Consider the following 16,522-nt stretch of genomic DNA (forward strand, 5'->3'; position numbering starts at 1 on the left):
GCCATCCAACAAGCAAGCAGTGGTCTCGTCTGGCTCTTGTATCACACACAAGCTATCGGGAATCTGCCACAGCCAAGTCATGTGCCAAATTGCCAAGCTGTTGTGTGCTACTAACCGAGAGTGAGATCTTCCTAAGTCTGAAGCTGTTGTCTAACCTTCTCGAAAAGTTAGCCAAGAAGGACGAAGAAAGTCTTTGTCTATACCAATGTTAGGTAGCAGCTGGCAGTGTGCTGATCTTGCTTATCTGGATCCAACATCACATGGTTTGCTCAAAAAAGGGTCCCTCCATAACCACTCCCTTGGGTCCCACTGTGATATCTGTATAGGCCTCTTCAAGTGTCTCCATTCATCCATCTGTCCATTATCAAGTAACCAGGTCCAGATCTATGTACCATCTCCTATCACAGTGAGCCACTGCTTTAAGCCTCTAACAAGAAGAACCCGGGAACTTTGATTGTTCCAGATCCTCTCTCATAATTACTTGTCATGCTCCACGGCATGGTCACCAGAAATGTTTCGACCTGTTTTGTGTTTCGAGGTTTTGTTTTGTTGGCTACCTTGAGGTTTCAAGGTTTTGAAAAATATTATTGATAATAATTAAAATTACTGAAAATTAGTAAAATTAGAGGAGGAAAAGTACATCCATGTATAGTATTATAGGAGGAAGAAAACAAAGCCATAATTAAAAATGTTGATTCCACCTACAATCAAAAGGCAAAGGCCTAAAACCAAAACACCATTTGACCTACTGATTTAGAAATTAGCATTCATGATTCACAAATCAAAATGTATAGGCTACAACATATGTATAATACATAATGAAAGTAAAAGTAGAAACTGATGTTCACGAGCGAAACCTTGTGGGGAGGCATTTTTACTTGAGTTGGAGGCCCAAGCTAGAGGAGAAGGTGGAGGAGTGTGTGGAAGAGGTGGAGGACGAAGAGTAGGAAGAGATGAGGTGGAGATGGAGGAGGACAAGGTGGAGTAGGAAGAGATGAAGGGGGGGGGGGGGGGGAGAGGAGCATTTTTGCTTGAGTTGGAGGCCCAAGGTAGAGGAGAAGGTGGAGGAGATGCGCAAGGAGGAGATGATGGTGTGTGCAAGGAGGAGGACAGAAAAGATGTGGGTTGTAATAGAAAAAATGCATGTTCTTTTAATAAAAGAAACTCTTTAAAAGAAAAGATGTGGGTTGTAATAGAAAAACAGCTTGCATGTTCTTTTAATAAAATAAACTCTTTAAATTTATTTTTTTGTTTCGTGAGCTTGTTTTGCAAAATGAAACAAAGGAGGAGGAGATGGAGGAGGTGATTGGGCATGCAAGGAGGGTGGAAAAATACAAATTGTAAAGGAAAAACAGCCAGCGTTTTTTAAAAAATAGAAGAAAACCTTTCAAAAAAAAGTTTTGCCTTTTTTTTTTTCGTTTCATGAAACAAAAGGAAATGTTTTGTGCGTTTCGAGGTTTTGCATTTCATAAGGATGAAACACATTTTTTGGTTACCATGCTTCACCGTGAAAGAAAAAATTCTCTCGTTGGTCATGATGACTGCAATCAAGATGTCTCCTTTGGAAAAGAGAGCAACCCATCCCTCAGATTTGTTTCTAGTAGCTGTCCCTACTCTCTCTAAAGCCTTGAAGTCTCCAAGTGCCATTTTAGTAGATCCAGAAGGCATTGCAAGAATTACTGCTGTTTGGGTTGGGTGAATTGAATGGATTGCTCTTGATTACATTTCCTACTGAGTTGCTTGCCCCAAGTGCTGAATGTGTGTCTCTGCTGTATGTGTTTGTTTGATACTAGGGGTGTGTAATGTGGCACCAAGGCAGCATGCCTAAGTGCACAATTGTTCCGCATAATCTAAAACTACTTTGTAACTCCCACTTAGAGGCACACTTTATACACTCTTTTGTTACACCCAATATTTGCACCATTGTGTACATTATTAGATGCAATCTGCTTCTTTCTAATTGACTTTTATATCCATTCATGCTTCCAAATTGGTGATATCTATTGCACAGTTCCATTTCTCGGTTGGTTGGAACTGTGTTTGCACCAAGGTTGGTGCTAGCTGCATGGTGAAGGATTTAACAGTGATATTTCTGAAACATTTAGTCATTAGGTATAGAAAAGCTTGATACTTGTACATTACTCATTTTTCTATATTTTCGATTCTTTGAAGTAGAAACAATTGCATGTGATATCAAGTTTTATCAGGTAAATGCAAGACAAAAATAGTTGGCATGCAATAGGGGCTTAGGCCTAAGAAGACTTCGATGAGCAATGAATCCCTTAGAGGAGCTTAAACATGTGACAACATTGATGACACAAAGATACTCAAGAGCGTCGACTATCCTCTTGTTGTTGTGGAGTTTGTTTGTGAGTTGAGCTGAGAGTGAAGGTGCAGAGAGTTGAGAGTAGTAGAGTGAGAGGGTGAGCATGACACAATGGGTATACGGTACAATAACGAGTGTACCACATTTTAGGTTTTGAATATATATAAAGTACAGAGTGTAAGGGTGCGTTCACACCCGAACACAATAAAAGGCACGGTGAGCCTTTATTTCCAACAACCTCCCACCCAAAGGCATCGTGCCTAAAGGTAGAGGAAAGAATCAACTAAGTGTATGTAGGTATAAAGATGAAAGACACATATACTATCCAATCCCCATCATCTGGTGGCAATGAGCAAACCGCTCGATTGGAAGACCTTTCATGAGAAGGTCTGCAGGATTATCATCTGTGTGTACCTTGACAAGCTCAATGTCTTTGCTATCAAGTACATCCCTGATAAAGTGATACTTCACCTGTATGTGCTTTGTCTTAGTGTGAAAGACAGGATTCCCTGCTAGCATGATAGCACTCTGACTATCACAGTGGAGGATAGGAATCTGTGTAATCCCAAGCTCTCTCACCAGACGTGAAAGCTAAAAAGCCTCTTTGCATGCCTCTGTGGCAGCCACATTTTCTGCCTCTGTAGTAGACAGTGCAACACACTTTTGTAGCCTAGATATCCAAGAGATTGCTCCTCCTGTGAACATAAACACATATCCTGAAGTAGACTTCTTGTAGTCAGGATGGCGAGCATAGTTTGCATCCGTGGAAACCAACAACAGATGACTTTTGCTTACCAAAGCAAATACACAAATCCTTTGTGCCCTTAAAGTATCTCATGATACCCTTCACTACTTCCCAATGCTTTTTGCCAGGATATGCCATGTATTTGCTAATCACTCCCACCGCAAATGCAATGTTAGGACGTGTAGCAACCATAGCATACATCAAGCTACCAACAATTGAAGCATAAGGTATCTTGGCTATTTCAGCCTTACCATCATCTGATGTAGGGCTGTCGTCTGCACTAAGTTTCACATATGGAGGCAATGGTACACTAATAGCTTTCCCCCTTTCCATATTGAAACGTTGCAGAACTTTCGTAATATACTCCTACTGTGACAGATAAAGAAGACCCCTTGATCTGTCTCTGAGTATATGCATGCCAAGAATATGATTTGCCTCACCAAGATCTTTCATATCAAAGCTATTGTGTCGACTCTGTTTTAAGGAGTCCAAGGCATGAATATCCTTGCATGCAATTAGTATGTCATCCACATATAAACCAGGAGAATAAGGCTGCCATTTGCTGCCTTCTTGGTATATAAGCAATGATCAACTTGAGAACGATGAAATCCTTGAGATTGCATGAATGTATCAAATTTGTGATACCATTCACGTGGTGCCTGCTTCAGCCCATACAGACTTTTGTTTACATACTATGTGTTATTTCCCCTTTGCAATAAAACCGTCAGCTACTGCATATAGATTTCCTCATGCAGATCACCATGTAGGAAGGCAGTTTTTACATCCATCTATATGAGTTCCATGTCCTCAGATGCAACCAAGCCCAAGCCAAAGGCAAGCCCAAATATGACACAAGTGACCATAGTGCACAAGAGTACCAACCAGCAATGAAAATCCCAAGATTGCAGAAATTTTCAGATCTGCAAATGAATTTTCAGAATTAAAAAATGTCGTTTGCTGCACTCCTCAAGCAATTTCTGACACAATTAGAGCACAAGCCAACAGATACATGTGAAATTCCCAAAATTTCACTGTAATTTCTGCTCCGAAGGCATTCCTGAGCACAAATTTGATAATTTGGGTCAAAAGGCCCAAAACATTTTTGAGGATAATTTGTTCAGAATTGCATCAATTCAAGTGCCCAAGTGCATATACCAAGCAATTCTTGCACAAGTTGATGAAATTATGCAAAAGCCCCTTATTTTTCGGGTCCGGTGTACACAAATTTCACTGAAGTTGAAGAAATTTCACTGAATTGTGAAAAACCCCAGAATTTCATGGTCAATTGTGCACTAATTTCGCAATTTCTGATTCTGATTGTCCACTTTTGCATTGAAATCCCCAAATCCGAGAAAAGCCCCAAATTTCTGGGTCAAAATTTCATGTTGTGTCTGTGCATGTGAATGTTCGGCAAAGGAATGGCAAAAAATTAAGGAAATATTTTGAAGAGAAAAAAAAAAACGAGACGAGTCTGTCCTGGCGTTGACCAGGGCCCATCGGTTCTGATGCCTGGTTACACGCAATACGTCCGCTTCTTGCCGACCGTCGGGTCTGACCCTACGGCGCCTGTGACCTACCGCTTGCAACCTGTCGTGTTGCACCTGCCTGTCGAACCCCCCTACTACTTGTTTGTTGCACTTGCCTATCGAGCTCGCGACTTGTATGTCGCACACCTTGACTGGCCTGCAACCTATTTGTCACACGCCCTGACTGTCACTCGTCACCTCAGGCGTGTCACCTCACGCCAATTACCTCACGCCCGTCACCCGCTCTATTACCAGTTTGTTGTTGTGGAGTCCATGCGTGAGCTGAGCTGAGAGTGAAGGTGCAAAGAGTTGAGAACAGTAGAGTGAGAGAGTGAGCACGGCACAATGGGTATACGGTACAATAACGAATGTACCGCATTTTAGGTTTTGAATATATATAAAGTACAGAGTATAAGGGTGCGTTCACACCCAAACATGGTAAAAGGCATGGTGAGCCTTTATTCCCAACACCTCTAGATGAATCTTCAGTAGTCTGTGTTAGATATTTGAGAAGGGTTTTGATTTACTAAAGCTATATTTCTGATTATATGCTGCTATCATTCTTAATGATGAGAATCTTGAATGTGCAATGTAACTTACTAGTTCTTTGGCCTTCTAGGGGTGTACTTTTCTCTTTTTTGACATTGCTTATTCTTGCTGTATGATTTCCGTCATATTTTGAAAGTTTTTGCCTGGAATGTACTGATAAGCTAGCCTGATTATTTCAAGGTACTGTATGACCTTGGTGTTGTTTCAACCAAGGAACCATTTCAATGTTTGGTGAACCAAGGCATGATTCTTGGGGAGGTAAGAGAATGGTTTGCATCGACCTTGACTGCTTTTAACAACTTTTGTCTTAAAAGAAATTAAGCAGTCAGTAGCTTTTGCCTATTCTGAAAATTCAATAACGAAATCTGAGAATGTTGATTGATTTATTTGTTTTTCTCAGATAGAGTTCACCGCCTACAGGGATAAGCTTGGGAATCTTGTTTCTGCAGAACTTGTGGATGGAGAGAAAATCAATGACTACAAGCTAGAAAGGGTGCCAGAGAAAGAGGTACATGCTTTCATAGTCTCTGGAGTAATCAGAAAGATCATGTAGCAGTTGCTGACCATGATAGAAGTAGGGTGCTGTTTCGAAAATGATTTCTTTCTAATATTGAATCTTGGATTTGGAAAAACAAGTGCAAGATTGCTTTGGTGAATACGCCAATAGATGTCTACCAGTACTCTCAAATATCACCAAGATGTTCATATTCTCAATGGATTTCTGCCTTGCAGTCCTTGTAGTGATATGATTCCTTCTACACAATTAAGATGTTCTCAAGGATACAATGATATAGACCTTTCATTGTGATTAAGGTATTCTTACGTCATTTTTCACATTATTCTCTGTTATGTTACCACTAGCTGAAAGCCAAATCTTGGGCTGATCTTGTTGTGCTTTAGAAGCCCTTCAGCTGAAAATATTGTAAAACTTTGGAATATCAGGTTTACTGGTGGATGTTATGCTTAATTTTCTGCTGTCAGGAGGTTCAGGTTGAATAGTTGTATCCTTAATGTTGGCCATAAGATCAGTATGCGAGTCATGTAATGAAGAGTTGTAGAGTCATACTTCATAGCTGATTCAATTGTTCAGAATTCTAGATGCTGACAAAGCAGTGGCCCACCCTACTTTGTCACCACACTGTGCTCCAAGGTTCTAGCTACTTGTTTCTTACCTCTGCCTGTCAACCCACATATAGTTATTGTGTGGAGATCCTCTCGAAGCACCTCTAGGGCCTAGGCCAAGAAAGTACAGGAGGAGCTGCTTCATCTGAGCTTTGTGCCACTATGTCTTCTGTATGATGATTATATCCATACATAGATGATCAAGGTGATCAATGTAATTGTTAGGAGTCGAGACAGGTATATGGCCTCCTAAAACCATAATCTATTTGTTATACCATACTTAGGGTGCGAGCTTCAGGCCAATAAAGGCCTTCTGCAAGCAGTAAACCTGAACCCTCACTCCTCACATATCTCTTCTGAAGGAATATTGAGTAAGGCTGACTTCACAGGATGAGACTGAAAAGAGAGGAGACACTTGATAGCCGGAGTCAAGAAACACCTCTACCCAAGGAGCTTGAGGGGTGAGGCCATGATGGCACCCTCCTTTAAGGCACCTGATGTCTTTGATGAAGATGATGAAGTATATGAAGAGGTAATAGAGTTAGAATGTGAGAATGGAAGGATGTTAGCACCTTGGGTTGGGAATTCTCCACTTGGAGTCAACAACTCATTTTGCAGGGGTAAAACCCAAAAGATAGAAGATGAAGGGAGAGGATATGCTCAACCAAATGAAAAATAAAACGTTGTCTCCAACAACCCCAACGTTAACAATGAAGCAACCAATCCAAGCTTAATTGCAATAGTCTAGAAATGAGTTCAAGTATAGGATCTTGAAGATATGGGACAAGATATAAGAAGAAGATAGGAAAGAAAAGAAAAGGAGGTGCTAGATGGAGCCATAGCTATGTGATGTAGTCTCATGGAACTAGTTGAGTCTTGGGGAAATCTCCAACTCACTCTGAATGTGAATGCCTTTGGGCTATGGAACTCAATAAGCCCTATGGATCCATGACACTCCAACCTCTCTAAACATGGGTGTCATCCCAAATACTCAAAATGATATCTCTACTTCTGACGCCAAGAATCAAGGCCAAGTGTAACAGCTTAATCTATGCCCCTTAACGAACTTCAAGTCCAAATGAAGATAATAAGAGCCAAAGGAAAGGTGCCATCCAATGGTTGTGCATCTTCCATGCCCTTAATAGTTTGTCTAAGGCAAAGAAACTAAGGAATGATCCTGCTAAGGAGAGCCCAAAGAGAGGTGCCATGCACCAAGACCACAAATTCCGTGCGAAGAGAGAAGCTACACCTACTGGTTTGCCTTAAGTTCAAGGCAAACAGAAGGATATGGCAAAGAGGCCAAGGAAAACCGCCCAAGTCTTGACTTGATTATGCGGGCACAATGTTATGGCAAATGAACCATGAGACCGAAGTTCCCAAGTCCCAAAACGAAGGTGAAAAGAAAGAGAGAAATTGTTTTTGCTGAGGGAGGAATTGCATAAGGATCAACCCAATGGACTATTTTCCTCAAGGCAAGGCACAACATAGCATAAGGATCAAATTTAAAGCATTGCGAAATGCTTCAAATTTGTGGTAAGGAAGAGCTTTGGTGAAGATGTTTGCTACATTGTTGTTGGTAGGACAATAGACAAGGCTGATATCCCCTGCATATAGTCTGTCTCTGACAAAGTGATGATGTATCTCAATGTGTTTCATGCGTGTATGAAACACTGAGCTCTGTACCACTGCAATGGCACTCTGACTGTTAGTAAACAAAGGAGTAGGCTCCGTGACAGATACATCAAGGTCAGCCAACAAACGTCTAGTAGTGAAAACTACATTGTATTTAGCCTCACAAGACAATGTGGCAATAGTGTATCGTTTCTTGTTAAGCCAAGAAATGCAAGAAGAGCCAAGAAAGAAACAATTCCACTTGTAGAGTGATGAGAATCAAAATCCCTAGCCCAATCGGAATTATTGTAAGCATGTAACTGCAACGCTCCCCCCTTGGCATAAAGCAATCCAAGAGTCCTAGTGCCTTGCAAGTAACGGAAAACACGCTCCACAGCTTGCCAATGCGACATGCGTGGGTTGTGCATATATCTGCTCAGGACTAAAATTTCAAACTAAATATCTGGCCTTGTCTTGCATAAATACATGAGACATCCAACTACCGGAGCATATATATGAATGTCAAACATATCACTGTCATCATGCAAAGACAGCTCAAGTCTAGTCTTCTTGGGTGTGCCTACTGGCTTACAATCTAAGGAGTTTACAAATATATCTGGACTGTGACAATCCAATGTCTCTAGTATCATGAATAAATTGAATGCCCAATTAGTAATACAAAGGCCCCAAATCAAACATTTCAAAAGTTTGCTGCAAATATTTCTCAAATGCTGAAATTTGACTATCATATATCCTTGTGAGCAGAAGATCATCTATATAAAGACAAATGACCAGCAAGGATCCCCCCTCTTTGCATACGTAAAGAGTAGATTCTAATGGGCTGTTAATGAATCCTTGGTTGAGTAAGAAAGCATCAATTTTGGCATGTCAAGCTCATGGAGCTTGCTTCAAACCATACAAAGTCTTTTTCAGCTTGCATACCAAGTGTTTGGATCCTCTAACTGCAAAACCCATGGGCTTCTGAACATATGCTTCTTCTTGAAGTTCCCCATGTAAAAATGCAGTTTTAATATCAAGCTGGTGCACAATCTAACCACAATGGGCAGCCAATGCAACCATACACTTGATAGTGGTCATATGGGATGTAGGAAAAAATGTCTCCTCATAATCAATGCCCTTCTTTTGCGCATAACCTTTTGCCACAAGCCTAGTCTTATACTTATCAATGGATCCATCTGCTTTTCGTTTCAGCTTATAGACCCATTTAGTACCAATGGCTTTTTTTCCAATAGGCAATGTAACTAAATCCCATGTTTGTTGCCATCCAGTGCACACTCTATTGTGTATCCTCAAAAGAATCAAGCTCATCATCATAAGTGTGTTTGCTGTCATAACAAACTTCATAGTATTAGCATAATCATGCAGATGTGTTTGTCTTCGAGTACGACTAGCAAGAGGAGCATCCAAATGATTGTTTTGTAGAGTCTACAACTACAATCTAGGTATTTGTCTACCCTCGTGATTATTTACATGCTCTTGATGAACCTCGAGTTCAACATCTTGCTGAATATTCAGATTAGCCATAGGCTGAATTTTTGCATTATTTAATGGAGCAAGTGGCTGATTATTTTGTTCATTTTATGAAGCTCCAGTTGTATCATCAAAAGAAATCGGCAGTAGCCCTTTAAACACATCATTTGCAGCCTGATATGTGTCATAATCAACAAGAGATAATTCTGTTTTTTCATAAAAAATCACATGTCTACTAGCAAAAACTTTCTTGGAAACAAGATTGTACAATCTGTACCCTTTGCTTTCACTATTGTATCCCACAAATATGCACTTGATAGCCTTATTGTCCAACTTTTTCCTCAATACTTTAGGAGTATGAGCATATGCAAGACACCCAAAAGTACGAAAGTGGCCAACAGAAGGTTTACGGTTGTTTCAAGCCTCAAAAGGTGTTATATTTTTTAATGCCTTAGTAGGGCACCTATTCAAAATGTGACAAGCACACATAATTGCTTTCATCCAAATCCATGTGGCAAGTTTTTAACTTTTAGCATACATTTGGCCATCTCCAAGAGTGACTGATTGTTCCTTTCTGCAACCCCATTCTGCTGTGGAGTATATACAGTAGTTTATTGATGTGCAATATCTTTCTACTTCAAAAAATTATTCAGCAAGGAAGACATATATTCCCCCCCACGGTCTGAACGGAGAGTGATATAATGACTTGGCTTTTTTTAGTGATGGCAATTGCCCTTCTTGGCTTGTGTGCCCTTTGTTTCTTGTTGTTCAGTGAAGTTTTGGAACTTCCAGAACTTCCAAAACTCTGTGAAGCATTCCAGGACTGATTTTCCTTGCCCTTCTATCTTGCCATAAAAGCCTGTTCAGAAGCTACAACATTCACTCCACTATTTTTCTTTGTTTGCTCTTCTTCCAGCAATAAGCTAACCAACTGAAGAAAAGTAAGTGGCTGTATAGAAATTCACATTGTAAGATTCAATGCCGTATGAAAGGCCAAATAAGGTGGCAAAGAATTCAAAATTGTAGAGATCATCTGAGCATTGGAATAATACTCATCTACATTCATTAACTGCTCGCACAAGTCCTAAATTTTATTAAGGTGATCTTGCATAGCAACACCTTCCATCTTCACATTTTCAAGCTCCTTCAAAAAAGAAATGCGAGTCTCATTTTTCGAGCAAACATATGCTCAAGTGTAAGCCATGCTACTCGTGAAGTAGCAGTAGACCGAATATGCGGGATTATAGACCGGAATATGCAGGATTATAGACCGTTGAACTGCCAATGCAATAAGTGACAATGCTTGGGCATCTCTAGTGTCCCAAGCCTTATGTGTAGCTATTCTTTGGGGTGGTGGCTGATCAGGAGCTTGCCTTTGACCACGGTCTCCTTGCGGAGGAGTTGTAGGAGCTGTATCACCAAGATGGACTTCTTTCCCACTAACATAATCCCAAAGATTTTTTGCAACAAGCACATTCTTCATCATGAAGGACCATAGAGAATAGTTGTTGCCATCCAATCTATGTCCTTGATTTTCCATGATAACTCTCACTCTTCCAAATGCACAAGAGCAATAACAAAAGCTGGCCTGACTTGGAAATCTGCAAATTTCCAGAGATTACAGCAAATGCCAAGATGTAATCAACTAAACCATGTCACACTTGACCACTACTGTCTCAATGTGCTGAAAATTTTCAGATTTCAGCAAGCAACGCATTGCCCAATTTAAGAAAGTGGTCAGCAGCACTAAAAGCACAAAAGCCCCAAAAAATGACTGTCCAATGTGCAAGATTTCAGTCAATTTCAGACTGAAACTTCAATACATATGCCAATGTCTACCCAAAAAAAAAACAAAAGCCCCAATTTTGCTGACCCAAATGCGAATAAGATATACCTATGGCAGCCGAGGATGAGCCGAATGAACACTGATGTTGTAGTCAAAGCCGTCGAGACAGCTGGCTGAGCTGTCACAAGACTGGTGGAGCTGCCCACGGGTGGAGGGTGGCCGGTGTACGTGGGCGGAGCTGCTAGGGCCTGGAGGCGGATGAGCTGCAAGCAGGACTGGCGGAACTGCCTAGGGGCTGGACAGGGTGGTGGTGGGGCAGCCTGGTGCGGGTGGACTGGATAGGTTGTAGGTGGTGTAGCCTGGTAGACAGGATGGCGGCCGCTGCAGCAGGTGGGCGTACCAAGTGGCCAAGGTGAACCTCGCTCTGATACCGTATGTTGGTGGAGGTGGCAGCAAGCAGCTCAGCTCAGCTCGAGAGTGTGTAGACAGTTGAGAGAGAGAGAGTGTGTGGTCATTGCCCGACACTTGATTAATTGAAAAGTGTGTAACTCAAAGTACAAAGTACAACCCTTAGACTTTAGGGTTGTATAAGTGGCTTAAGGTGCATTCACACACAAAATTGTGTAATGTGCTGCTGTAAGTGACCAAATTGTGTAACATAAATACACAAATGAAGAATAATGTGATTGGGGGAAAAAACCTCTCTTATGGAGAGTAAAAAGTGCCCAAGTGTCCTACATATGCATCACTGACACTCTTGTGTGAGTGTAGGTGTGAGTAAAACCCAACATAAAAAGCAACCAAAGTGCAGATTCTGTGACAATACCATCTTGAAACACATGTAAAAGCTGGACCTGCAACCAAAATAAATTCCAAACACAAAAGTGGATGACATTGATGAGCAAGGATGCATAGCATGAATACAATTGAGTCATGACCACCCTGTGCTTTATGTGCAATGTGCATTGATAATGTGATGAAAAAGGATGCATAGCATGAGAACATTGAGTAACCTCTGCACAATGTGCAATGGGCATTGGTAGTGAGGGTACTAATGATGAATACAATGATCAACCTGTGCATAATGAGCAATGTGGCATTGGAAATGTCACAAGCTGAAGCAATGAAGTAAGGGAAATGGTTGCTTTTTAAACATATAGATAATAAATGTTCAATACTTTAAGTGCACCATGCATCTTGGACGAATGGATGCCAAGCATTGGTTTTCCATATCAGTCCATATAGCAGGGTAGATCAAAATGAATATAGGCTAGAAGATTAGGCAAAAGTTATTTTCCAATACACACGAAACGAGGCAACAGACAATTGACCACGATCAATATTAGCTTTAGTTGTCAGCTGCCAAACTATGTCCATCAACAGTAAAACTTGACCAAGCCACGAATTGCTGTGTCGACTGATGCATAGCATGAGTACATTGAGTAATCTGTGCACAATGTGCAATGGGCATTTGTACTGAGGGTAGTAATGATGAATACAATGATCAACCCGTGCATAATGTGCAATGTGCGTCGGAAATGTCACAAGCTGAAGCAATGAAGTAAGGAAATGGTTGCTTTTTAAACATATGGCTAATAAATGCTCAATACTTTTAGTGCACCATGCATCTTGGCTGAATGGATGCCAAGCATTGATTTTCCATATCAGTCCATACAGCAAGGTAGATCAAAATGAATATAGGTTAGAAGATTAGGCAAAAGTTACTTTCCAATACACATGAAACGAGGCAACAGACAATTGACTACAATCAATATTAGCTTTAGTTGTCAGCTGCCAAACTATGTCCATCAACAGACAAACTTGGCCAAGCCATGAACTGCTGTGTCAACTAGCCTCTTTTGGGGGCATGATCTTGTATTTTCAGAAATTAATGATAAGCCACTGATAAATTCAGGGCAACCATGGGTCTCTCTCACTAGGTTGTGCAACCAAACCATGCTATGGTTGTTAGTCAATAAGCTTTTCCATGTATCAGCAAGGGATACACTGGATGCACTTTGATTTTTGGGATGAAACCATTATTCTTTAATGTGTCCATCCTGCCAATCGGCTTAAGCATTAATGAACTAATGTATACTAATTTGGTTTTTCACCCTACAGGTTACCAAAATGGGAGAAAATTATGTCCTAAAATCTGACGACACCATTAGATTGGATGCAAGGAGTCACAAGATGAGCAAGAGTCGGGGCAATGTGATAAACCCAGATGATATTGTTAGAGACTATGGAGCAGATTCTTTGCGCCTCTATGAGATGTTCATGGGACCTTTAAGGTTATATTTCTGAAAACTAGATTGGATTGGGCTTTATCATTTTTTATTAGCCTTGAAAATATAGGGTGTTTATACGTTGCAGAGTATGAGATTTAAATCAAGTAAGAAAATTTATTGTTCATAAAAAAGTTAAAATATGTACATGCAGGGTGTTTATCAGCAGCACTAACCAGTGGAACATGATGCATCTAAAACTTTTAATTTTGGTGGCATTAACAAGTTTCATTTGTAGAAAGGAAAATACTGAACAGAGAGAGGTTTAGTTCTCGTATTGAAGTTACACACATGCGCACGTGCGTGCAGTCTCTCTCTCTCTCTCTCTCTCTCTCTCTCTCTCTCATGCACACACACTTTCCTGGAATGCTTATTTTGTCCAATGTGTCATTAATTTGTCTCAGGATGGGACGGCTTATACTCAAAAAGAATAGTCACACACAAATGTACAATCCTGTTCTTACACACTGCATCTTTAACCTGTGCTCGTGGCATAGGTTCAGTCATGACTTCATTCATGGAATATATCCATAGTGTTGACCATAGTATTGAGCCTCTTTGAGAAGTACAATTTGTTGAACTGTCTTCTCGCAGAGAATTTGCAATATATTAAGTCAAAGCAATGATGGAGGAAGCTGTGAGAAACCTGCTTTTGGACTTCAAATTTACGACATCAGTTCTTCATAAGCTTTGCGACTAAATATCTTGGATATCCTATATTGCAGAGACACTAAAGTATGGAGCACAAAAGGGGTAGAGGGTGTCCATCGCTTCTTGGCTCGTGCATGGAGATTAGTTGTAGGATCACCCATCTCTCCAGGCTTGTATGCAGAAGGGTCTGTTGCTACAGATGAAGAGCCTTCGCTTGAACAGCTTCGGGTTTTGCATCAATGTATACAAAAGGTACCTTGAGCCAAGTAAACTGGCACTCTACTTTAACTGATGAATGTACTATGTCTACAGCTGTATGGTGAGCTCGGGAATTGTTCTTTGTGTATGTTATTGCTCCAGGTGACTGAAGAAGTTGAAGGAATGCGTTTCAACACAGCTATTGCTGCAATGATGGAGTTCATAAATGCTGCCAACAAGGTAATTTAAGCTGTAACTTTACCATTGCAACTTAGTGTTTGGAAGCAAATGATCTGTAATATTTGAACGTCTCAGAGCCATGCTGCAAGCATTGATCCATTTAAGACAACCCAGTGTACAGAAATGTGGCCTTAGTTTAATATATGTCAGTCAATCATATTTTTCATTTTAGGTATGTCTGTTTTGTGGGGAAGGTGAACTTCTTTCTCCCTTTTGCAGTGGAGCAATCGGCCAACAGCAGTACTGGAAAAGTTTGTGTTAGTCTTGTCCCCTTTTGCTCCTCATTTGGCAGAAGAGCTGTGGCAACGGCTTGGCCATTCTGAAACTCTTGCTTATGAGTCATGGCCAGAAGTGAGCCTCAAGCATACACTCGTTCTTCTTTTATCATTTGAGGCAGTTCTTAGAAAAAACATGAAACCCATAGACTGACTGACATGGTGTGCTGGATTGGGGCAGGTAATTCGAGAGTACCTAAAGGTTGATACGATCACTTTGCCCATACAGATAAATGGAAAGACCAGAGGAACAATACAAGTAATGGAAGGGGCCGATGAAGCTGCTATTATCACAGCAGTAAAACTGAATCAGTCTCTTTGCAAGCATCTGACTAAGCCCATAAAAAAGACATTTTATGCTCCGGGAAGAATTCTGAATCTTGTACTAGAGAAGTAAGCCTTACCTTTTTATATAAGCAAGCATACCATCAAAGCTGTCTCAGAATCATCCTGTTTCTCTCTGCTCATGTTTTTCCCTACCTTATTGAGGGAGTATACAAGTGGGCTTCTTGTCATTAATTGTGAAAGTCCACTTTGGCATGTGGGACATGATGGCCAGGCTGTATGTAAATGGAATGTATATAAAAATTTTGGACTGGCCCATGGCCTCAAGGGGAGGGCTTGGATATGATAATGTACAATGTTTCTTTAAAATCCTAACTTGTTCTTGAACTGATTAAGCATAGTTTTGTTGCTGGTGATCTATATCCACTCCTTCCATTAGAAGTACTTTTGAATTGGATATGCAACTATGACTTATGTTTCTTAGACACAACTTGTTTAGGAACACGATACTTTTATTTGCATGGCTTGGGGCTCACCATGCCCCTGATTCTGAGGCAAGAGCCACACTGAATTGCTAGCCGAGACACCACAGACCAGGCTACCAAATGTGGATGATCTCATGGTTACTATTCGAAGTACTAGTCTTGAAGGATATATCCTGCATGAGTAGCCTCAGACTACTCTACATAATTCCTATATATTTCTTGGTGTATCCAGACTAAAGTGGCCTAGACTATTAAGGGCCTGGTTTTCTACCTTCTCCACCTTTTTGTTTAGTTGATATACACTACTCTCTCGAGTCATCAGCATGATGACTACTTTCCACCATGGTCTTCTATATTCTTCCATAGGTTCCATCTCTCTACTCTCATTCCATCTCTGATTTCTACCTTTGTTTCATATCTCAATTCTCTTTCTTTCCTTTTTCAATCCTGCTAGCCCTTTCACTTCAGCTAACCACATACCACATTCGATACCAAACCTGAACTTTCCAGGTAATACTGTAATTTGAGAGAACCAAAATCAGCACACTCCCAACAAGGTGAATGCATGTTAGTGAAGTGTTAGTCCACATGTATTGGAGAACTTGTACAGTGGTCCATATGCTATAAGTGACATTAAAAAACACCTAACTGGGAACACACAGGCATCAAATAAGCAACATTTCATTGACACTCTACCTGTTAGAACTAATAAGTTGCAATGTTTTTGTCGGGATACCACCTATCATTAGACCCAAGGATCTTATTGATAATAGAAGTTGTACAGAGCTACAAAGATGTAACTCTACAATGTGGTGGCTGAGTCAAAAGATTTCAAAGTAATCAATGGATACAATGAGTTTGAGTAACACACATTTTATGCCCCTCCAATGAAGCAACAATGCCTCAAAAGTCTATTTGGAATGACACATTTTGGCCCGTTGTCA

The 16,522-nt window shown here is 40.6% G+C and overlaps 1 protein-coding gene across 3 annotated transcripts in view; it reads left to right on the forward strand.

Moving 5' to 3' along the window:
- Positions 1 to 15,503, forward strand: part of EMB2369 (tRNA synthetase class I (I, L, M and V) family protein) — a 65,221-nt gene extending 49,718 nt beyond the window's left edge. For all 3 annotated transcript variants that reach the window (XM_087700148.1, XM_087700149.1, XM_087700150.1), the window contains 7 exons: positions 5,327 to 5,404; positions 5,547 to 5,654; positions 13,278 to 13,450; positions 14,170 to 14,347; positions 14,456 to 14,533; positions 14,753 to 14,884; positions 14,990 to 15,503. In XM_087700148.1, coding sequence (XP_087556274.1) covers positions 5,327 to 5,404; positions 5,547 to 5,654; positions 13,278 to 13,450; positions 14,170 to 14,347; positions 14,456 to 14,533; positions 14,753 to 14,884; positions 14,990 to 15,205 — 963 coding nt within the window. In that variant the 3' untranslated portion in view covers positions 15,206 to 15,503. The remainder of the gene's footprint in view (positions 1 to 5,326; positions 5,405 to 5,546; positions 5,655 to 13,277; positions 13,451 to 14,169; positions 14,348 to 14,455; positions 14,534 to 14,752; positions 14,885 to 14,989) is intronic.
- The last annotated feature ends 1,019 nt before the right edge of the window (positions 15,504 to 16,522 follow it).

This window comes from Lygodium microphyllum, chromosome 19, assembly GCF_053477565.2.
Source record: "Lygodium microphyllum isolate KBCC chromosome 19, Lygodium_microphyllum_v1.1.10, whole genome shotgun sequence".
In the NCBI taxonomy this organism is placed as follows: Eukaryota; Viridiplantae; Streptophyta; class Polypodiopsida; order Schizaeales; family Lygodiaceae; genus Lygodium; species Lygodium microphyllum.